This window comes from Chelonia mydas, chromosome 8 (genome assembly GCF_015237465.2).
Source record: "Chelonia mydas isolate rCheMyd1 chromosome 8, rCheMyd1.pri.v2, whole genome shotgun sequence".
NCBI lineage: Eukaryota > Metazoa > Chordata > Testudines > Cheloniidae > Chelonia > Chelonia mydas.
This window is the reverse complement of record NC_057854.1, coordinates 63,816,651-63,841,092: the sequence shown is the minus strand read 5'-3', so window position 1 is coordinate 63,841,092 and position 24,442 is coordinate 63,816,651. Positions and strand designations below refer to the sequence as shown.

General features: G+C 39.4%; 1 protein-coding gene across 9 annotated transcripts in view; it reads right to left on the bottom strand.

Moving 5' to 3' along the window:
• Positions 1-24,442, bottom strand: part of PTPRC (protein tyrosine phosphatase receptor type C) — a 175,335-nt gene that overhangs the window by 19,076 nt on the left and 131,817 nt on the right. For all 9 annotated transcript variants that reach the window (XM_043521584.1, XM_037906501.2, XM_043521585.1 and 6 more), the window contains 4 exons: positions 21,296-21,448; positions 16,625-16,815; positions 11,757-11,817; positions 896-1,004 (listed from right to left, as the gene is read on the bottom strand). In XM_043521584.1, the coding sequence (XP_043377519.1) occupies positions 896-1,004; positions 11,757-11,817; positions 16,625-16,815; positions 21,296-21,448 (514 nt within the window). The remainder of the gene's footprint in view (positions 1-895; positions 1,005-11,756; positions 11,818-16,624; positions 16,816-21,295; positions 21,449-24,442) is intronic.

The following is a 24,442-nucleotide window of genomic DNA, read 5'->3' as shown; positions in this document are numbered from 1 at the left end:
GGTTGGGGGTCGAGCCCCCCAGGAATCCTGGGCCCAGCCTGGTTGGGGTTACGAGGACTCTGCCAGACAGGGGAGTGGAAGGGGAGTCCTCAAGGGCAGGGAGGCCACTGGATAAAGGAAGTGGGAGCGAGGACTCATCCTTTCACTAGCCCACTTACTGGGGTAGTGCAGAAGCCAGGAACGTTCCCCACAATAGCAGGACTATTGCCCCACTTACACTAATGTTCATATAAAAACAAAATATAAATGCTGGATATTTATTTCTCATGGTTTGGCGAGAATTCTGCTTATAGAAAACCGTTATAGATTCATAGATATAAAGGCCAGAAGGGATTGTTAGATCATCTAGTCTGACCTCCTGTATAACAGGGGACATAGAATTGAATCCAGTTACTCCTGTAGTGAGCTCAGTAACTCTGTTTAACCCCTCTGATATAGTGAGCTCAATAACTCGTGTTTGATGAATCCAGAGTTATTCATTTTTATTCAAGGGTATTCTAACAGAGTTAATGTGCTGGCTCAATGAGTTGCCTTCCTGACACAGGGAGAGAATGAAACTGTTTGTTCCAGCTGTACAAACAGCAGAATGGGGGCTGCCTTTGAGCACATTTGTGAATTATCTGACCAGCTCTTTGGTAACTTGAACAACATTAAAATCATAGATATTCTGTTCTCTTATATTAGATTCTTATATTGTGCCTGCTACAATGCAAGCCACCTAAAAATATCCATGATTTAGTTTTTCTTTGGTTTTTTAAGGCAGAGACATATCTTTTTCAAATATCAAAAGAAATAGCTAACTCATATATTTAAAACATCATCACTTTCTTTTATAAAACCTTCAAAAAGATTTTTCTACTTCTAAAAAAAGGAGATGGAGGAGGGAGAAACTTACCTTAATTTCTCTCTGTGGAGATCATAGATTTTATACAGAACAATAAGTAAGGCAATTGATGTCACAATAATCAAGAACGCCAGGAATATAATCAGGGCTTGAGAATTGTCTGTCAACAAAAATCATGGCGTGAATACATAATAAGTTATTTTTGAACAAACAATTAGAATTAGCATAGCAATTTTACTCATTTTATATTATATTTTTGTGTGTGCACATGCATTTAGAAGGGCTGGTTGGAATTTGAAATGTATTTGTGTGAAATATAATTTATTTTTTTGTTTTGTTTTATGAAAAAATTCTAAATAAAAATTCCTGCTGGCAAGAGGGGAGGGGGAATGGGAGAGGAAAGGGAAAATACCTGAAAAACAAAATACTTTTTTTCAAAATGAAATTTTTTCAAAACATGTTGACCAAATTGAAAAATTTCCATTAAAAACTTCATTTTTGTCCAACAGCTATTTTATATTGTGAAAAATTGTTACAATTTTTAAAAAAATGATCAGCTCTAGTGTTTATGTGTCTGTCAAGCCATGCCCCCTTTCCCTGGACATATTCCCTATAACAGCTTGATGCTTTGCACTCCCAGAAGAGCATAAAGGAGCCTCAACAGAGCCAAGAATCTGGCCCTCTATCCTATTTCTCTGATAATGATTTCCTCTCAACAGCTCCAGCACTCCCCTGACCTGGTATGAATCCTACCCTCTTTAAAAACACCCTTTTCATTTCTGAAAAGCATCTAATCTTCCACCTCCTCCACTCTGTAATTCCCCATTGCGTTTCTTCTTTGGGATGTCCCATTGCGAATGTCGGTCTTTGCCATCATTTTCTTTGGATAGCATGCAACTTCGTATTTCTATTGACTGACCCTCTGATCCTCTTATTCCTATGTACCTGCCTGTCCCTTTTCTGTCAATTCTTGCCCATGTGTTCTACTGCTGAATGCTTCAAAGACAGTTAATAAGTGTGCTAAATACCATTTGGTGTAGATTTTGCTTCAGTCTGAACCTTTTCAGCCTGAACCATTTTATTGCCAGAGTGGATGCAGACTAGATGAAATGATTCAACTATTCCACTTGCTATTGTCTCACAGTGCACTGGTGGCAAGAATTGGGGGAAATGGAACATCTTTGATTACAATGGCTTGCCCAGAACTGTTTGCCTGGAGTTACGAAAGGCTTCTGTCAAGGTTCCTCCCCCACTCTGAACGCTAGGGTACAGATGTGGGGACCTGCATGAAAACCTCCTAAGCTTATCTTTACCAGCTTAGGTTAAAACTTCCCCAATGTACAAAACATTCCACCCTTTGTCCTTGGATTGGCCGCTACCACCACCAAACAAATACTGGTTACTGGGGAAGAGCTGTTTGGAAACGTCTTTCCCCCCAAATACTTCCCAAAACCTTGCACCCCACTTCCTGGACAAAGTTTGGTAAAAAGCCTCACCAATTTGCCTAGGTGACTACAGACCCAGACCCTTGGATCTTAAGAACAATGAACAATCCTCCCAACACTTGCACCCCCCCTTTCCTGGGAAACGTTGGATAAAAAGCCTCACCAATTTGCATAGGTGACCACAGACCCAAACCTTTGGATCTGAGAACAATGAAAAATAATTCAGTTTTCTTACAAGAAGACTTTTAATAGAAATAGAAGTAAATAGAAGTAAAGAAATCCCCTCTGTAAAATCAGGATGGTAGATACCTTACAGGGTAATTAGATTCAAAACATAGAGAATCCCTCTAGGCAAAACCTTAAGTTACAAAAAAGATACACAGACAGAAATAGTTATTCTATTCAGTACAATTCTTTTCTCAGCCATTTAAAGAAATCATAATCTACTACATACCTAGCTAGATTACTTACTAAGTTCTAAGACTCCATTCCTGGTCTATCCCCGGCAAAAGCAGCATATAGACAGACAGAGACCCTTTGTTTCTCTCCCTCCTGCCAGCTTTTGAAAGTATCTTGTCTCCTCATTGGTCATTTTGGTCAGGTGCCAGCGAGGTTACCTTTAGCTTCTTAACCCTTTACAGGTGAGAGGAGTTTTCCTCTGGCCAGGAGGGATTTTAAAGGGGTTTACCCTTCCCTTTATATTTATGACAGCTTCATAAACAGAAACAAACTTGATGAAGCGATGAACTGGTCTATAAATAACTGCCTGACATATCTGAAATTTGGAGTCAGACATCGATCCAGAGCTCTGAAAAAGAAGGTGTGTGTAACACCGGCTCCCCACACCTTGTGATTGGACTGAATTTCGACTGGCCACCCGGATTTCATTCCGACCTTTGGACTCTGGCATAGTATGAAAGGGGTGTGAATGTGGGGGTTTATATTGTAATCAATAAAAAGTATTTAGAGTATTATATACCAACACTGTGTCCGTTATCTGCCTGCTCCCCCATCCCATAGGGACACCTTTATCAGAGCCTAACATTTGGGGGAGAATTGCGAGTGGGGAGAGATATAAGGAGTGCTGGATTCTGAGACAGTGTTGGGGCAGTCTAAAGGGTGACTCCTTATTTGTGACAGGTTTCAGAGTAACAGCCGTGTTAGTCTGTATTCGCAAAAAGAAAAGGAGGACTTGTGGCACCTTAGAGACTAACCAATTTATTTGAGCATGAGCTTTCGTGAGCTACAGCTCACTTCATCGGATGCATGCTGTGGAAATCGCACAAGACATTCTATACACAGACACCATGAAACAATGCCTCCTCCCACCCCACTCTCCTGCTGGTAATAGCTTATCTAAAGTGATCATCAAGTTGGGCCATTTCCAGCACAAATCCAGGTTTTCTCACCCTCCGCCCTCCCACAAACAAACTCACTCTCTTGCTGGTAATAGCCCATCCAAAGTGACCACTGTCTTCACAATGCATATGATAATCAATGTGGGCCATTTCCTGCAGAAATCCAGGTTCTCTCACCCCCCTCCAAAAACCACACACACAAACTCACTCTCCTGCTGGTAATAGCCTACCCAAAGTGACCACTCTCCCTACAACCTGCATGAAAATCAAAGTGGGCCATTTCCAGCACAAATCCAGGTTTTCTATGGGGGTGGGGGAGTGAGAAAACCTGGATTTGTGCTGGAAATGGCCCACTTTGATTTTCATGCAGGTTGTAGGGAGAGTGGTCACTTTGGATAGGCTATTACCAGCAGGAGAGTGAGTTTGTGTGTGTGGTTTTTGGAGGGGGGTGAGGGGGTGAGAGAACCTGGATTTCTGCAGGAAATGGCCCACATTGATTATCATATGCATTGTGAAGACAGTGGTCACTTTGGATGGGCTATTACCAGCAAGAGAGTGAGTTTGTTTGTGGGAGGGCGGAGGGTGAGAAAACCTGGATTTGTGCTGGAAATGGCCCAACTTGATGATCACTTTAGATAAGCTATTACCAGCAGGAGAGTGGGGTGGGAGGAGGCATTGTTTCATGGTGTCTGTGTATAGAATGTCTTGTGCGATTTCCACAGCATGCATCCGATGAAGTGAGCTGTAGCTCACGAAAGCTCATGCTCAAATAAATTGGTTAGTCTCTAAGGTGCCACAAGTCCTCCTTTTCTTTTTCCTTATTTGTGGGATTTGAGAGATTAAAAGTACACGTGGGGAGATACTGCATGGAGTTTTGGGAACGTACTACATTAAGTGTAAGTGAGCATACTATACATTAAGTATAAATGAGAGCGTGCAGGAAGATACCGCGCGGGGTTATTGAGATAATACTTTAAAAAGAGTAAAGGGCTAGAGGCAGCTGTGATATGGTTGTTGTGGCAGGCTATGAAAAAGGTAATTGAATACAAGGAGAAGGCATGTGCAGGGCTACAGACCCTGCGAGAAAGTTTTAAAATCTGCTAGGAAAGTTTAGAGAAGGAAGTAAGGCAAGCACAAATAATGCAGACTCAGTTGGAACAGCTGGAAAAGAGAATGATGGAATGGGGACATAGGCAAGGCTCTGCAGCATCAGAGGTGGGAACAGAATATTGGGGGACAGACTCTGCCAGCGTGTAGAGCTATGAATATGTTTGCTTGGAATTAACCCCAATAAACATTGCATTGCCTGCACTTTGGATTTTTGGTATTCTGCTCTCTGTCTGTGTGACAAGAACCAGGGGAGAGGGTGAAGGAAAGGAGACACTTAAGTCCATTTGTAAGAGGTTTAGAGTAAAGGCAGCATTATGGGAGACTGGCAGTAATTTTTTTTTAAGTTTGGTGCTACTCCAATAAAGGCAACTGGAGGACCGCAAATTAAAGTTAGGGGTGGTTAAAGATAACTTGGCACAACAGGGTTTGGAATCAGAAGCAAAGTTAATAGACCACTTTAAGAGACAGGTTCTGTGACTTGGTCGGAGTGAAGAAAATAAAAATAAAAAAGGTTTTGAAGTGAAAAAGGGAGAATGGGTTAACCCCTGAAGTTGTTCAGAAACAATTAACTGCAGCAGAGAATAGTACTTTTTCAATTCAACTGAGGTTAAAAAAAAAAAAAAAGCACAGGGTAAGGCAGCTGTATTGCAACTTAAAGAATTGAATGAAGAAGTAAGTGATTTTAAAGTAAGGAAGAGTTACAAGTAGCTTTTGCATAAATTAGTGCGACAGACTTTGTAGGGAAGTAAACACTTAGGAGTTGTGAAAATCTTAAAAAGTAACAGTTGTGGTATTATAAAAAGGGAATTCTTGGTTTAATAATAAAACCCAGTTATGTAAATATAAATATATGTGCAATGCGGTACAGTCACATTGAGCGGAACCGTGGTAGTTAAACAAATTATACAAGGGGGTCAGGTAGAGAGGCTACTGCTACCACTATGTGTTATCCCCAGAAGTCTTTACAACTATTCTGGGGGAAATGGGTCCTTTTTGACAGAAATAGTTTGTAATCAAAATCACTAGATATATGTATGTATATATATGTGTATGTATATATATGGGTTTTTTTACTGGAACTTAACTTGACTGCCTTCGATTATAAAAAATTGAATGGAATCTGGGTACAGTATTATGAAAAAAATAATTAGAGCAGTTCAAGGGATAGTAGGCAAAAAAAATAGAATTTGTGTGTGTAAATATTTTTGTGTAATTATGTAAGCTTTTAAGGACTAAACCAACACTTATGGTGTGTAAAATCCTGTTTGTAGGTTTAAGATAAATTGCCTTTGTTTTTAAATAAAAAAATAACGCCATTAAAACTCCATTTGAATCTTACATCCAAAGTTGCAACATTGACAGACCCTTTTGCCAGATATTGCCAGCTAGTATGATGTGGTTTTGGTATTTAGCATTTAACCCTTTGGGTACTTTCATGAGTTTATAAAGTTTAATATCTTTTTAAATGAGGACCAAAGAATGTGGCCATGGCAGGGGCAGCCAAAACAGAAAATGAAGAGAGGCCACTCAAGATACAAAATTGCGGAACATAGAGGATAAGGTGATGTATCTGATGCTGACACCAAAAGATCATGTCTTGGAATCAAAATGGGTTGGACCACTTTCAATTATGAATAAAATTTCCCCCACGGTAGTGCAGAGAGAAAAAAGAGGGGAAATGGGTACACACATCACAATTAAAGTTATGGCCCAAACATTAGATAAACTTTTGGTTTGTTTTACAGAAATAAAAGTTGAATGTCCAACTGCACTGGAGATATCCCGAACAGATACTGAATTGGGAGTGTGGATACGGTGCTATGACTTTTGCTCGTACGGCTTGCTGCTTATGCTCGCTTTGCTTTGCATTATTTGTCTGGTGGAAAGACTGTGTTGTGTGAATTATATTTTAGGAAGAAGAATACCAGAGCTTGAGTGAAAACAGAAGAGTTTGGCAAAGGCTTAACGAAAGCACTTGGGGTAGTATAGTCAGAGGCACTGGACGTTATTCTTACGGAATAACAACCATGACCTTGGGTGGGGATATGACTTCTGGTTTTTATGTTTTGTGAGTATCTGGGGAAATTTAGGGGTACAAGGATGTACACATGGGAGCACCTCTAAAATGGAGGTATGAATTAAAGGGGGTAATACGTTCAACTATCCTTGGGACACAATGGAGAAAATGGGACCAAACAAAGACAGAGGTGAGGGGAAACCTTTTGAGGTGAAATTTGAAATATGGTGGGAAAATGGTAAGAATTTAACATGGGAATATTTAAAACCAGAGGACTTGGAGAAGCAACGGAGGTATTTTTATGTTATAAAAGGTGAGAGCTGGTTGACATTTCAATTTAGTGATAATGAAAATAACTTGAATATAAGCATCCTGAATTGCACTTCTTCGGAATTTGGGATTTAATGTAACTACCCTGGATGTGATTTATGAAAAAGAATTGGCTAATGTTCATGTGGGATGGAATGAGTCAGCAGCTCTCAAAATGTGGATGTATGATGCTATGGTAAATTCTTCCACAGTGGTGAAATTAAGCTGTTTCAGGAAAATCGATAGGGAAATATACTTTGGGGGATATGGTAGGTATTTTGTGTTTCTTAATCAAATACCAGTAAATAAAAGAATCATGGCAGATGAACATCCATATGGAAGGGGGGAAGTAATTGAAGCCCCAACTATTGTGGAACAAACGATCTGGCTGGAGGGGTCGCAATTAAATGTGGGTGCACAACATTCAGAGTGTATGCCATATGCCTTGCCTCTATTACTAGCATGGCAACAACAATGGGGAGATGGAGCTAAAAGAAGTAAAAGAGGTATAGAAGAATATAGTGTGGGTGGCACTGGTGCTGAGGTTGGGGTGTTGACTTCGTTTGATATTGAGACGTTATGAAGGAAAATGTCTTGGGTGAGATTTTGGGAGCCATACAGATGCATGTAATACAAAATTTTGGCACATTATCGGAGCAAGGAATAAGGAATGTAGTGCTCCAATTAAAACAAATACAAGCCTTGGAAGCATCTTTAAATGCAAGTTTATTGAGTGTGTCATAAATTAATAAGAAGACTGTGTTAACAATATGATGTGTACAGATGCAAGCTTATGGGATACAGTATATATAGAAGATAGTCAATATACTGAGTAACAGGCAATGACCCTTTGAATGGTTCAAAGACTCCCATATATGGAAACAACAAATTATAGGATGGAAGAAACACCTTGGGTTTAATTGGAATCAAACCACTCTAAAAGGGGATTTGAAGGACAGGATGCTATCACATAACACTGGAAAAAAGAAAAGAATTGCAATGGCCTGGGTGCTGCTGAAGATTATTAATGGAGAATTATGGCAAATAGAAATAAGGGGAAGACATTTGATCCAGGAAGAGCAGGGCTATAAATTGGTGGAACTGATAAAACATTGTGAGGCGAGGGGGGAAAATAAATGGGTGTGCCCACAGCTAACTTGGACTTTAGAGAGATGACATGTAACCATTCAAATTGACAATATATAATACAATATTTAGCCCCTAATGGCACAAGAGTGTTTGATATAGGCAACAGGTGCATTTGTGTTGTGGCCACTGAAAAATATATATTTTGGGGACATATGACAGAAAAAGGTCCAATTGACTCATGCAAATGTAATGTAACAGAGGTTATTATTGAAGGAATTGTTTATCTGGGACCCTTATTCTTAAAAAAGGAAATTGGTTGGGGACCAAACGATGTGGACTGGTCTTTTCATTTAGGGGTACATTGAGAACAGTGGGAGGAATTGGTTGATAAAAGTGAAAAAATAAAGCAATATGCAAAGGATGTATCTAAATCTGCCCAGTTAGGAAAGATAAGTATCTTATTGCATAATGGTCAAATATTAAAATTAGGAAAAGAAGGAGAAGAATTGACAGTCCACCATTGGTACGATGTCTTTAAGGGATGGTCTCCCAGTGCCACGGCCCTCCCTGAATGTGGCATTGCATCCTATTGCTATATTGACAGGTTTCAGAGTAACAGCCATGTTAGTCTGTATTCGCAAAAAGAAAAGGAGTACTTGTGGCACCTTAGAGACTAACCAATTTATTTGAGCATAAGCTTTCGTGAGCCACAGCTCACTTCATCGGATGCATACTGTGGAAAATACAGAAGATGTTTTTATACAAACAAACAATGAAAAAATGGGTGTTTATCACTACAAAAGATTTTCTCTCCCCCCACCCCACCCTCCTGCTGGTAATAGCTTATCTAAAGTGATCACTCTCCTTACAATGTGTATGATAATCGAGGTGGGCCATTCCCAGCACAAATCCAGGTTTTCTCCCCCCCACCCCACTCTCCTGTTGGTAATAGCTTATCTAAAGTGATCACTCTCCTTACAATGTGTATGATAATCAAGGTGGGCCATTTCCAGCACAAATCCAGGGTTTAACAAGAACGTCTGAGGAACGGGGGCAGCGGGGGGGGGGAAGGAATAAACAAGGGGAAAAGGTTACTTTTTATAATGAATCAACCATTCCCAGTCTCTATTCAAGCTTAAGTTAATTGTATCCAATTTGCAAATTAATTCCAATTCAGCAGTCTCTCATTGGAGTCTGTTTTTGAAGTTTTTTTGTTGAAGGATAGTCACCTTGAGATCAGAAATCGAGTGACCAGAGAGATTGAAGTGTTCTCCGACTGGTTTATGAATGTTATAATTCTTGACATCTGATTTGTGTCCATTTATTCTTTTACGTAGAGACTGTCCAGTTTGACCAATGTACATGGCAGAGGGGCATTGCTGGCACATGATGGCATATATCACATTGGTAGATGTGCAGGTGAACGAGCCTCTGATAGTGTGGCTGATGCTTTTAGGCCCTGTGATGGTGTCCCCTGAATAGATATGTGGGCACAGTTGGCAACGGGCTTTGTTGCAAGGATAGGTTCCTGGGTTAGTGGTTCTGTTGTGTGGTATGTGGTTGCTGGTGAGTATTCGCTTCAGGTTGGGGGGCTGTCTGTAGGCAAGGACTGGCCTGTTTCCCAAGATTTGTGAGAGTGTTGGGTCGTCCTTCAGGATAGGTTGTAGATCCTTGATAATGCATTGGAGAGGTTTTAGAATATCTCAGGTCAAGGTTCCAGGGGTGTGTCTCTGCGGATTTGATCTTGTGCTTTTTCAGGGAGTTTCTTGAGCAAATGCTGTAGTTTCTTTTGGTAACTCTCAGTGGGATCAGAGGGTAATGGCTTGTAGAAAGTGGTGTTGGAGAGCTGCCAAGCAGCTTCTTGTTCATATTCCAACCTATTCATGATGACAACAGCACCTCCTTTGTCAGCCTTTTTGATTATGATGTCAGAGTTGTTTCTGAGGCTGTGGATGGCATTGTGTTCTGCACGGCTGAGGTTGTGGGGCAAGTGATGCTGCTTTTCCACAATTTCAGCCCGTGCACGTCGGCGGAAGCACGCTATGTAGAAGTCCAGTCTGCTGAGTCCACCTAGAATCCTTCTTTTTGTAGTGTTGGTAGGGAGGTCTCTGTGGATTAGTATGTTGACCAGTCGGAGAACACTTCAATCTCTCTGGTCCCTCGATTTCTGATCTCAAAGTGACTATCCTTCAACAAAAATACTTCAAAAACAGACTCCAACGAGAGACTGCTGAATTGGAATTAATTTGCAAATTGGATACAATTAACTTAGGCTTGAATAGAGACTGGGAATGGTTGATTCATTATAAAAAGTAACCTTTTCCCCTTGTTTATTCCTTCCCCCCCCCTCCCCCGTTCCTCAGACGTTCTTGTTAAACCCTGGATTTGTGCTGGAAATGGCCCACCTTGATTATCATACACATTGTAAGGAGAGTGATCACTTTAGATAAGCTATTACCAGCAGGAGAGTGGGGTGGGGGGAGAGAAAACCTTTTGTAGTGATAAACACCCATTTTTTCATGGTTTGTGTGTATAAAAACATCTTCTGTATTTTCCACAGTATGCATCCGATGAAGTGAGCTGTGGCTCACGAAAGCTCATGCTCAAATAAATTGGTTAGTCTCTAAGGTGCCACAAGTACTGCTTTTCTTATTGCTATATTGTTCATGTTAATGATTCTATTAATCTTTGTCATGCTGTGTTTGTCAAGTAAGAAAATGACAAGGAGTTTTGGAATAGGTAATATATAAAGCTGAGCTGCTTGCAAAATCATAAAAGTGATACAATAATCAATGTTATTAATCATGTATCAAAAGGGGTACTGTTGAGATGTATATGTTGTAATATGCTATAGGCCATATGGGCCTAGTATAAATGCTGTATGTTTGACATGAGTACGTGAGTTGCATACTGGCAGCTGAAGCAAGTATTTAAGGTTATGAGTGGTCAAGAACTGTCTGTGCAAAACCAACTTTTATGTCCCTGGGGAATATGAAGAATTAGCAGGGAAGGGAATAACACCAGCTGTGCAGTTATGCAAGAACTGGGGGAAATGGAACGTCTTGGATTATTGTGGCTTGCCCAGAACTGTTTGCCTGGAGTTATGGGTGAAAGGACTTCGTAAATAGAAACAAAGTTGATGAAGCGATGAACTGGTCTATAAATAACTGCCTGACAGATCTGAAATTTGGAGTCAGACGTCAATCCAGAGCTCTGAAAAAGAAGAGGTGTGTAACGCCATCTTCCCACACCTTGTGATCGGACTGAATTTCAACTGGCCTTCAGGGATTTCATTCTGACCTTCAGACTCTGGTGTAGTATGAAAAGGGAGTGAGTGGGATTTACATTGTAATCAATAAAAAGTATTTAGAGTAGTATATACCAACACTGCGTCTGGTATCCGCCTGCTCCCCCATCCCATAGGGAGATCTCTATCAGAGCCTAACAGAACTAGTCACCTAAATATTGGAATTATGACAACAGTAGAGTTTCAAAGGCACACTAACATTGTGTGCCATCTCAGTGACACTTAAACAAGTCTGTAAATAAAAACATTGACTAGTCCATTGAAAATATTTACTTACATTTTGTTGTTACTTTGTCTTTGACAGGATCCCCCTCATAATCTCCATTGTACATGTAAATCTGAGTTGCAATAAATGAAGACATTCATAAAAAATTTTGTACTAAGCAAAAGTTCTTCCACAAACTTAAAATATTGATTTCCAAGGAGCTATGCAGATTTACACTAGCTGAGGATCTATCCTCCAACCTTTTTCAGCTCTTAAACATGGCTGCCACTAAAATGTGGCACTGTGTTGCAATATAAACTATTTTAAAAATATATCAATAGCATTTGCAGTACAAAATATCTAAAAAAATCAGTTAGAAATAACCAATCATAATAAGGGCACATTTTGCATGGATATATATTTTAATATGAAAGTAGATGTGCAATATATAATAAAACATTATAGTTTATTTGGTTTATTCAATAACTATGACAAGTATATTTTTATAAAAGGGATCATCATCTAACAAATAGTGTAATATTTTAATGCAGTTTTGTGTATACAAAAAGTACAAACTGTCAATTTGGAATCTCCAATTTGGAATCTCTTTGTGTGTTCTCAAAGAAAATTCCAAAAGTGAAACTTCCATACAGGATTCACTGTACCAAATTTTCTGCATATGCAAAACTTATCTCACATTTATACACCAAGTTAAAAAGCAATATATGCATCTAATTTCGATTACTATCTCTTTCTACATTTCCTTTTGTGTATGCATTTTCTGATTTTAAGTCATTCTTGTGCAATATAATATTCTTAAAATGCAGCCTTTAATTTTGCAAAATATAATTCATTTTAACTAAATCTATAGCATCTTCTGACAGAGAATCTCAAAGCACTGTATAAACATTGTTTACAAATTTAAGGTCACAACATCCCTAAGAATTAGACACCCAATCTTATATGGTGCTCAGGTTACTCAGAAACTACTGATGTCAATGGAAGTTCAGAGTGCTCAGCACCTTACAGGATAAGGCCCTAAGTAAGCATTTTTCCCATTTTACAAATAGAAAAAGTGAGTGACAGTGAGATTTAGTAATTTGCCTGGAGTCACAAAGTCTGTGGCAGAGCACAACAATTCAAAGAATAAGGTCCTAACTGATACTGGTGGCTGCTGACCATGAATGCAATCCCCTCTCTCCCTTCACACCTTGGCTCCTCACAGAATTTTCCATCTTGCAGGAAGTAGCACTCTGCCGTCTTGTGTTAGCATGCCTTGCATGTATTAGCAGGAGTGTTGTAAACAAGACATGAAAAGTAATTGTTCCACTGTATTCAGTTCTGATAAGGCCTCAGTTGGAGTTCTGTGTCCAGTTCTGGGAACCACCCTTCAGGAAATATGTGGACAAATTGGAGAAAGTACAGTGGGGAGCTGTTTATGATTTATGATTAAAGGTCTAGAAAACATGGCCTCTAAGGAAAGATTGGTAAAATTGGGTTTGTTTAATCTGGAGAAGAGAAGACTGAGGGAGAATATGACAACAGTCTACAAGTACGTAAACGGTTGTTATAAAGTGGAGGGTAGTAAATTATAAAGCGGAGGGTAGTAAATTGTTCTCCTTAACCACTGAGGACAGGTCAAGATATAAAGAATTTATAAATTGCAGCAAGGGAGATTTAGTTTGCACATTGGGAAAAATGTCCTAACTTCAAGGATAGTCAAGCACTGGAACAAATTATCAGGTGAGGTTGTGGAATCTCTGTCACTGGAGGTTTTTAAGAACAGGTTGGACAAACACCTGTCAGGCATGTTCAAGATAACATTTAGTCCTGCCTCAGTGCAGGGGACAGAGTAGCTGCCTATTGAGGTCCCTCCAGTTCTACATTTCTATGAATCTTCAGCTCAACAGCTGCTAAGACAGGCTCTCTCTCATGCTGGCTGGCTCTGTGCTAAATTGAAATGCTCTAGACTAGAAAGCCAAAACTGCAGTTAAATAGCCCCATGGGCTACTACAAGCAACAGTATTTTTTCACCTGATTTGAAGGGCCATGGTATTATTATGATAATACTATTCAAGATATTTAAAAGTTCTTTAGTAAATGAGAAAAACTGGGTCACCTTGAAGCTGACATCTATTCCATGTATGTCCTAGACATGTATGAGTCATAGATGGAGGGTCCCACTTGGGCTATAGCCACCTGAGATTCATACATTAAGCACCAACTATTTTTCAATTTAAGATGTCCTGAAGGCTAACCCTGGCTTTCAGAGGAATAGTGGAAGCCACTGAGAGATAAGCCAGCATCCTAGAGATTGCATGTGAGATAAACTCACACAAGAACTTGATTTAGAGACGATTAAGGTTGCATCAGGACACACCCCACCAAGTCAAAACCTGAAAAGGGTAGAGGAGATTTTAAGAATCCTTGCTGCATCAACATACTTGATAAGTAAGTTCCCTTAGGAGACACCTTTCCTGAAAGGACTGCTATTTCTGCTTGTGCACCATGCAACTGAACATCACGCGGACTCTCTGGACTAAGGGTATGTTTACACTGCACACCAAGCCCAGGTTCTGACTCTGAGCCGAAGCCCCCCTTACAACCACATGTAAATCACTCTTACTTGGGTCAGCAAGAACTCAGTACCTGGATCCAAGGACCCTGCTGAGGAGGTGGGTCAGAGCCTGAGTTGTGCTGTGACTTGGGGTCCAAACCATGTTATTTTGCAGGTTGGATATAGCTCAAGCCACAGACCTGAGTCAGAAGGTCAGTATAGTGCAGTATGGACGTGTTAGCATGGTTGTAAGACCTGACTCCAGCAATTACAGTTGCGAGACCTGACTGTAGCAATTGTAAAACCAGGTTTAAAATGGAGTGTGGACATTCAAACACAGACTTAGAAATACCAAGTCCACAAGCCTGGGTCCCACAGACATGGATTTATAATGCAATGTAGACATTAGAGACTGAAGAACTCTAAAAGGCCCAGAGTTCCCAAGTTTTGGAGCTGGGAAAAGAACCACCATTTGGGCAGGGTGTGTGTGTATATATAGAGAGAGAGTAAGGGGATGAGTGGCAGCAAATGTAACAGTGGGAATAAGATAGGGAAGTTTATTAAAGAGAGACAACCCAAAATCTAAGATTTCATGAAAACCTGGTTAAACCAAGAAATTAGGAAACTGCTCCTTTTGTCCTATTTTGAGGGTGTAAGGTTTGTCACAGACAGACACTGAATCTACAAAGCCACAATCAGTTCTCTCATATATTGAGGACTGTACTGGAATTGAAAGCTAAGACTTTAAGAGTTGGGGGGTTTCATGTTTCTCCCTGTAGGCAGTCAGCAGACAGACAGCCTAGAGTAAGGTGGGATTAGTTGTGCTTTGCTGTTTTACGAAGCAGCCTGCCTGTTCTCTCTCTGTTTTGGGGTTCTTGTGAATTATCATTTTGAATTCTTAGAAATAAAGTAGTTTATGTTACAACCTTCCAGCAAGAGTATTTATTGTTTATGTTTTTATCTAACTTCTGTGAACATAACAAGTTCCAATGACTCTTGGGTAGAACCAGTTCCAGAATCCTACTGTCACTGCCTAGGAGACCCTATCTGACTTCCCCAGCCAGGATCAGGCAGAACAGACTAAATCCTGGGCCACTCTTTGGAAACCACACCAGAATCTTAGTCCTGTTGTAGCCAGGGGGATTAGTGCAGGTGGTGCAAGATGAGCCCGCAAAAGAAGACTGTACTCAACTCCAACAGTTAGGACAATCTCAGTCCCTCTTCCTTTTTTTGCAGATTGTCTCTGAATTCAAAGTATAAAATGAATGAACAAATTCCAGAGAGATTAGCATCCACTCTGTAAAGCTGCCATTCATTAGCAAGGCAAGAAGAAGGCAGGAGAAGAGAGAAGAAAAAGGGCAGATACTGATTCCTGAAAGAAGCTGAACTTCAAGCCTGCTTCCTAGGTGCCTTCTTAGCTGAACTAACATATGGGAGCAGCTACCAGGGCCTGGAAATGTTCCAAAGAAGTGATAGATATAGTACACAGACTTTATAAGGAGAGTAATAAATGCTACAAAGATAAAATGCCAGGAGGAGATCTCTGTCCCTGTCCATAATGGAAGGGAGGAAGATGGGGGAGGAAACTAGAGGGAGGCATTCAGGAGAGGGAAAACTTTATCTGAGAGAGCTCAGAAGACAGATATGATTTGAATATGTAATACTGACACCCAGTAGCAGCAGGGACTGAACTCAAGACCACTAAATCTTAACATGTAAGTGTCTACTGCTTGAGCTAAAAAAATCATCCTCTCTTAATTGAGGCTGTAGCAAGCTCATCAATCTTTATTTGGTCTAGGCACCACTAAAGGGGAACAAAGCACTACACTGAGCAGGCATGACACATGGATCAATGTTTTTCTCTGTAAGGTGAAGGATCAATCAAGGTGTGTGAAAAGTCTGCCCAAAGTCTTATCTGGTGGGGATGAGATCTGATCCCTGAGTCATCTTAATCAACCCACGAGTACATAATAAATATCAGGAATAACACTGGATAACCTCAAGAATCCATAGTGAAAAATTAGTAAATAATCTAAAAGTATTTATTTGCTAAGGATTATCTGCATAGCCCTACCCAAGTTCTGACACACATGCATCCCTCAGTCTCCCAGAATTGAAAATTACATATATTAGATACTACTGAGTCTGAAATGTAAAATAAACACCAAAGTGCAGATGTGGATTGTGATCAGTAATCACCACATTTACAAATATTTTAAACTATAAAATATTAGTTCTACTAAGAAAAGAGCTTTACCATAGCAGAGTAATTTTTGATTAAAAATAGACACAATACAACTTTTTTTAAAAAATGGCACTACCAATAATTTTGTGGTGAAATTAACTATATGTCCATCTAAATCTACATATATATAAAACTTACCTCAATGTCATATGTGGTCAAGTAATAAAGATTGTCTTGAAGAAAATCACACTTGGATTTGTTAAAGACTTTTCCATCCCATTTCAAATAGAAAATTTGTAATTTGCCATTTGGTGCATGCCCCTCACACTTAATGCGGACAGCATTGTTCTGTGGTTGACTTATACTGATAATCTTCACTGCACCTGGTTCTGTTTATAGAAGAAATGTCACCATTTTGTATTTTAATATTTTGGAATCAAACATTTTAACAGTTATGTTTTTACCCATTTTTCCACTAATTGCTACCTACATGTATCACTGATAGATTTATTATATTTCACCACCTAATCCTGATTCAGCAAAGTCAATAGCACTGCTCATATGCTTAAGTTAAGCATGTGCTTAAGCACTTTGTTGAATTGGTACCTCCACAAACTGGAATAAGACTGTGATAGGAGATTGTTTAATAAGAGAGATCTGCCTGTGATCCTGATATAACCATACATGGCACAGTAACTGATCCATTTCCTCCTAGTATCATTCTTCATTTGGGAGACTGTTATACAGAAGAGATTGTTTCACAGGCAAAGACATTGTGCATGTGAGTTTGATAACTATCATGTATCATAATAATAAATAATACTTGAACGTTCAGTAAATACTGAATTTTATAGGGGTACTTAGAAGAGAATGGCAGCAAGTCTAGTCTGTAGTTTATTACCATACTTAATATATATTTCACAAAAGGGCCTTTGGGGGGGAGGTTGCTAATGAAAAGTGGCAGAAATCCACATTTTCTATGGATGAAATTCACCCCATTGCAGAGAGCCCATGGAAGATTCTCATTATCATGTAAAACCATTATTCCAGGCATAAATGCTGTGGAAGGCTTGGTGTAGACCCTTTGTCCTGGGGTAAATTTTCCTTAAGGGAGTGCATTTTTATGTAAAGATTATTTCAAAATATATATGAAATAAATCATGAGTATCATCTTTAATCTTCATTTCAATGGAGAACTGATATATGAATTGTATGTAGTCTTCCCAGATAATCCTGAAAGCAGGTAGGTAACTAGGCACACTACTGAAATAGCACTCCAGACATAAGAAGCCTTTCTTGAGGAGGCTTGTTTGTGGGAGAGGGAAGAACGCCATCAGACTGTGTCTTTGCCTACCTCTTAAAGGGAAAATGGTCTCATTAGGTTGTTCTCTCCTTGAGGACATTGTAAGGAGCTGGCAGTCTTTGCTTGAGACACCCCATTTTGTTAGCAGTTGGCAAATATTAAGTGAGTTCTGATGACTAAAAGTAGGTGGCTCTCTACTAAAGCTGGACAACATTTTGTTGCTGAAAAAGTGCAAATTCAGGGAGGAACCTTTATGAGCAGCCAAATTTGTGAAGACAGTTTGAACTGAACATTGTTCTCCTTCTATTAATTTCTTTGTTGGACTGGGTTTTATAGCAGGTTGGGAAGTGGACCTCCTCTTAGATAGAAGGATGCAACAGGGGACTATTTTAATTTGAAGGGAGTTCTGGAGCAGAAGGGAGCATTGAACTGAAATACAGGCTTGGAGTTAAAGCCTGAAGGCATAAGGCCATGGAAGGATCTTTATATGGGATGCTTGGAATGATATACCCAAGAAAAGTTTTAGAGGGGTAGCCGTGTTAGTCTGTATTAGCAAAAACAATGAGGAGTCCTTCTGGCACCTTAGAGACTAACAAATTTATTTGGGCTTAAACTTTCGTGGGTTATTACCCACTTCATCAGACGCATTGAGTGAAAAATACAGTAGGCAGGTATAAATATACAGCACATGAAAAGATTGGAGTTGCCTTACCGAGTGGCGGGTTAGTGCTAATGAGCCCAATTCAATTAGGGTGGATGTGGCCCATTCCCAACAGTTGACAAGAAGGGGTGAATATCAACAGAGGGGAAATTATTTTTTGTAGTGACCCAGCTACTCCCAGTCTGTATTCAGGCCTAATTTTATGGTGTCAAGTTTGCAAATTAATTCCAGTTCTACAGTTTCTCGCTGAAGTCTGCTATTTAATTGAATTGGCCTCATTAGCACTGACCCCACACTTGGTAAGGCAACTCCCATCTTTTCATGTGCTGTATATTTATACCTGCCTACTGTATTTTTCACTCCATGCATCTGATGAAGTGGGTTTTAGCCCATGAAAGCTTATGTCTAAATAAATTTGTTAGTCTCTAAGGTGCCACAAGGACTCATTGTTTATGCCCAAGAAAGTAGCTTTGGAGGGGTCAGATTTGTTACCTGTTTTGCAATTCTGGCTCGGCTGTCAACTAGAGGAATCAGAATCAGTGACCCCGTAGCCAGTAAACAGACAATGCAAAAGGGCCCAGACAAGATTGTGAAGGACCCAAAGTCACCAGATTTAGGGTCAGACCCATACCAGTAAGGCTTAAGGATCAAAGAGTTTTTGGCTTCCTCTAGAGGAATAGACCTGAGGGGGGCATCTACTCGACCAAAGTAGATCTAATAGACAAGATTATTAATGCACCAACTGTTCATTACATTGCCTGCAGCTACTAACTACATCTTGACTTTTCCCTCACTAAATAAGTAAAACTTGATATATAGCAGATGACCCAGAGCCAACATGAAGGCACAGGGACTCCCCAAGGAAGGATGATGTGCATGGTCTGCTGTACAATTGCTGCCCATTTAACACCAAGAAAGAGTACTAAACTCTATGATGGGATCCTTGTGGAGCTTTTTTGTCCCCTAGAAATCAGATCCCACATCTCTAGATTCCTACGGTAAGATTTTCACCTCTGCTCTGACCCCTTCATGATAAGTAATGGGGATGGAGTGGCATAAAGGGGTTCTAAAAGTCTTGGATACAGTTGGGGAGGGGGGAGAATTCCCCCACTGCAGGGACTGAGGAAGACAGTTACAGTCTGTTTTTTGAGGATCCCCCTCTCAAGCACTGGGTACTAGTGTTAGAAGACAGCAGGGCCATGTCAGGAATGGAGTTGGGAAAGTAGGGGTGTATTGGAGACATAGCCACAGCACACAGTGCTGTAGAGATTCTGGGCAGATGCTGTATCCCATAGGCCAGCCCTGGGAGACTGCTGTAACTTAGAAAGGCCTTCTGGAGTATCTATACTATGCCGGTGGCTGCTTGAGTTTGGGGAGCAGCCCATAATTGGAAGGATGCTGAGGTGGTTTAAAAACTTGCCCATGGCATTTAGAAGCACAGTACAGAATATCACCATTAGTCTGTTGCTCTCTGTTCTTTCCAGAAGATCTAAGATTGAGCCTAGATCTTTTAATCTTTTAATTGTTCCTAGCGAGCAGGAGAAAAAGAAATACACCTCTTCAAAGTGTCATAGCAGCAGCAGTGATGTAAAGCAGACCGTTCTGCTTGTTTGTTCTCTAAAAGGAAAATTGGTTTCCAGAATTAAATGTAATCTAATTCATTTGAGAACTTTTTGATTAAGATGGAAACTACAGTTAATAAAGGCCGGAGAGAAAAATATTCATATGAACTTTGTACCTCTCTTATGTTTTTGGATAATGATATGAGTTAAAACTGTGGTTAAGCATGTCATTATTACAAAAAATCGAAGTAGTAGGCTGAGGACTTCAAGCAATATTTCTTCAAGAAGAGGTCTTAAAGACAGGTTCCCATTTAACACTTCTGGCTTCAGATGTAAGAGATGCCATAGCAAGCATTAGCAGGACTTTTGCATTATAGCTTTTCATTAGACATTAACATTTATCAGCCTAAGAGCAGAAGGATGAAGAGAGAAGGCAGAAAGAAAGCAAAGGGAAGAGAAAGAGATTCCGGAACTGGAAAAGCTTGAAAGAAACCATAGTACATTAAAAAGAAGATCCTGAGCTTTATGATGAGATGTGGGAATGGCTTGGAACTTTTAAACAATGATGGGAACAATGATGGGAACATCAATATATTCAAGACACGAGCAACAACCAGGTCACGTTGTTCTTCTCTGATTAGGGTTAGGTGACACAAAGGTTTAAAACACCTCTCATCAATCTACTCTAGCACTTACAGCATAGCTGCCGGAGGTGATAGTGAACTGGCAGTGGCAATGGTGGGAAACTTTTGAAAACAATTCCTCTTGTAGACCCAGTCTAAAAGATTGAAGGAAAAGGACAGACAAACGGGAAAAGGTTGATACCTTGAAAGTAGAGAAGGGGTTAAAAAAATAGAGAAATACTGTGGAAGTAGAGCTTGAGCCCTACACTGAGAGGGGCAAGGTCAAATAATCCAATCTAGCTAAATGTGACTGTTCACAGGATACAATTTTATTTTACTTTTTATTGGCATTGTGGTGCTATAAGTAAATATATTTGATGTGCTTTTTTAAAACCTACATTTGCATTTTGTGTTAAACTTAAAAGTTCAAGTGTGAAAAAACCTTAAAGTTCATCAGTGCAATATGTATGAAAGAACTTTTAAAATGTCAGTGTTAAACAACATAATATAAAGAACATGGTATCAATACTATGTGCTGAAAGCTTGGTAAGAACTAAACATAAGATGTGAATATTAACACAGTCTGAACCAAAATTTTCAACTTATTGTAAATTGAGTAGAGTAATAAATTCATAACTAGTGATTCAAGTGACAATGAGAATGGTTGCAGTCACATATTAACTCTTTGTATTTCCCAGAGAAATAAATAAATAAACTTACTTGATGAATCTGTGTGTCCCTTATAAAGCAAAGGTTCCACACTACGTTCTTGTCCCTTCTTTGTATTGGTGTATGTGTTAACTGACACAGTATATTCTGTGTAAGGCTGAAATCCTGTACAGTTATAAGAAGTGATTTTACCAACATCCTTTTCTGTTTAAAAAAAAAAAGGAAAGATTAAATTAGCATTTCATACTTTGAACATAGGAACTGGTATACTGTATCAAAGTCAATATTCCTGTCTCCAAAGGATGGCCAGTAAAGGTGCAAGAACCCCTGAAATGGACAAGTTACGGATTAAACTGGCCAGAGGGGTAATTGTTCCTGGCCACACCCACCCACACAGTATTAAAAGTACCATGTGTATGCTTCATGATGGGGTTAAATTATATCACAGACTACTTTTTTCCACGGGACCCCTGCCTTATTCAAAGGATGGGTAGCTATTAACTATTAATTTTATCCTCCATGTTCAACAGGTGGTCCCAGGCCTTATTTAACACACGATTCAGTTCCTGCACGGATCACACAATTATTCAAAGATGTTTCTATGGTACTCCCATCATAGTATCTGAGGGCTTCATAAATGTTGATGAATTTATCTACCTTGTAAGACTAGGTGGTATTATTATCCCTGTTTTAGAGCTGGAGATTGAGGCACAGATCAATTAAGGCCAAAATTGTCAAGTGTGCATTTATTCTTGGTGCTCAACTTGAAAAACCTAGGGATTGATCTTTCAGAGTATTTAGCATTTGTATAGCAGTTTATATTTTCAAAGGACAAGCTACCATTGACTTCAATTGTAATTATGAACACTCACCGCTTCAGCACATCTAGCCATACAGTGTCTCATGCTGGGCAGTCAGAAAATGAGGAACACACAATTAGGGGCTGCCTATGAAAAGTTTGGTTTAAGTGACTTAACCAGTATCACAGGAACTCTCTGGCTGAGGCAGGGATAGAATCCGATTCTGTAGGATGGAGTTCAACATCCTTAACTGAGAGGCAACCTTTTCTCCTGCAGTTTTATGCCTTTTTGTCACACATCTTCCAACTTCTACTACCAGTGATGCAGGGGTCCTGCACACAACAGTCTCCTTCACTACACAGCATTGATTCAGTTCAACAGCATCATCTGTCCCGTGCACTGAATGAGGTAGAGGTCCCAACAAATTAGTGTGTGATCATATAATTAAAGATAGTGTAATAATGCATGTGCACAAGGGATCTGAATTAAGATTGCACAGGCAATCTTAATTTCACCATTCCTTAACTTGTGATTTATTGACTTTGCAACCTTAACATTCTTTTAGCATTGTTTTTAATGTAATTTCTGAATTTTTAAATACTCTTAAAAAACAAAAATTCCATCATGTGGAACCATAATCACCCCCAACTGAGGAGATCAGCATGGTTCACACCTTTAGATCTACAGCACAGACTTGAACTAATGTACCACTTGACCTTGAACTAATGGCGTAACTGGTAGCAGTCATGGCTGTTATCCGCTATGTGGCCCAGGCACTCAAAGGAGAATGACACACACACTTTGCCAGTTGGTTTCACAGCTATTTGCTGACAGTAGAGGAACAGAGAGACTCAGGACTCCTAGGTTCAGTTTCAGGTTCTGTAAAGGGAATGCTCTCCAGTGATTACATATCTTTAGCCCCCAATTCCCTGTTTTATTAATTTTGATGTAATTTGTTCTTTGTTTGCTTTTTAAAAAATGTAGGAAATTACATTTGAGAAAAATACATTAAAATAAAGCTAAGGTTTCAAAGTCAAGCACTCAGAAGTTAGAAAATGCAACCTCAATTCTCCCCCCTCCTGTATATGCATTATGACACAGTGTTTAATTACATAAGGACATACTATATTTTCCACAGGACCCCTGCCTCCTTCAGGTCACAGGATGAACCTGCTCTGGGGATAAATCAGGGCTGTGTAGTAAAGGAGACTGTGTAGGACCTCTGCCTCATTTGTTAGAGAAGCTGGAAGGTGTGTAGTGAATTAAGCAAGGGATTGTAGTAAGAGAAGGGATGTTCTCATGCTTAAGGCAGTTAAGGATGTGTGATCTGAACATATAAAATGGTATAAAAATGTTAAGTGTGCTGAAGAATTAAGCTCTAGGCATCTCAAATTGGTATCCCCAAATTAGTAGACATTTTTGACAATTTTAGCCTTAATTTCTATGTGCCTCAGTTCCACATACGTAAAATGGGGATAATAATACCAACTCCCTACCTGAGGGGTGTTATGAAAATAAATTAATGTTTGTCAAGCACTCAGATACGAAGGTGATGAGCACAATAGAGAAGCTCACAAGGAAATTAAAAATTCTCTGTGTAGTATACAATTTGAATACTATTCAGTAAACAATGCATTGAGCCACACACTGAATGATGAAGATAAAAAGAAATAATAAATAGTTAACTATTCAGTGAGCACCATCTACACTGTTTACTGAATGAGGCCTGAGGAAAAAGTATGATCATGTCAGTAAAGACTGTATCTTAATGCATTTGCCTACCGGGGCTGAATTAAGGTTGCATCGATAATCTTAATTCTGGCATTTCCTACATTTTGAGCGCTTGACTTTGCATCCTTAATGTTCTTGTAATGTAGGTTTTTTTGTTTGTTTTTGTGTAATTTTATATAAGTGACCGGACATGGAAGCATAACCTGTAGCTGCTTGGTTCTCCTGCTTTTAGTCTAAGGAATATAGCTTGTTTTGTACAGTGTCTGGCTAACTACTTGCCTGGATTAGTATGGAATGATTGTTAAAAAAGTATGTGTTATTTTTTCTAGTGTGCATTACCTTGCATTTGCCAGCACTGAATTTCATCTGCTTCTCTCTTGCCTATATCTAAAATTCCTTAGTCTTTTCTATTCTTGACTACCTAAATAATTTCGGGACATTGGCTAACTGTCACTTCACCGTTCATCCCCTTTCCCAGATCATTAGTGAATATAAACAATTCTGGTCCAACAACAGATCTTTAGCACACCACACTGTTAATCTTTACCATTATGTTGAAAATTGGCCATGTTTTCTTCTCTTTGTTTTCTGTATTTGAGCCAGATATAATTCATGACAGTATATTATTTCTTAACCCATGACTATTCAGTTTCCTTAACTCTCTTTA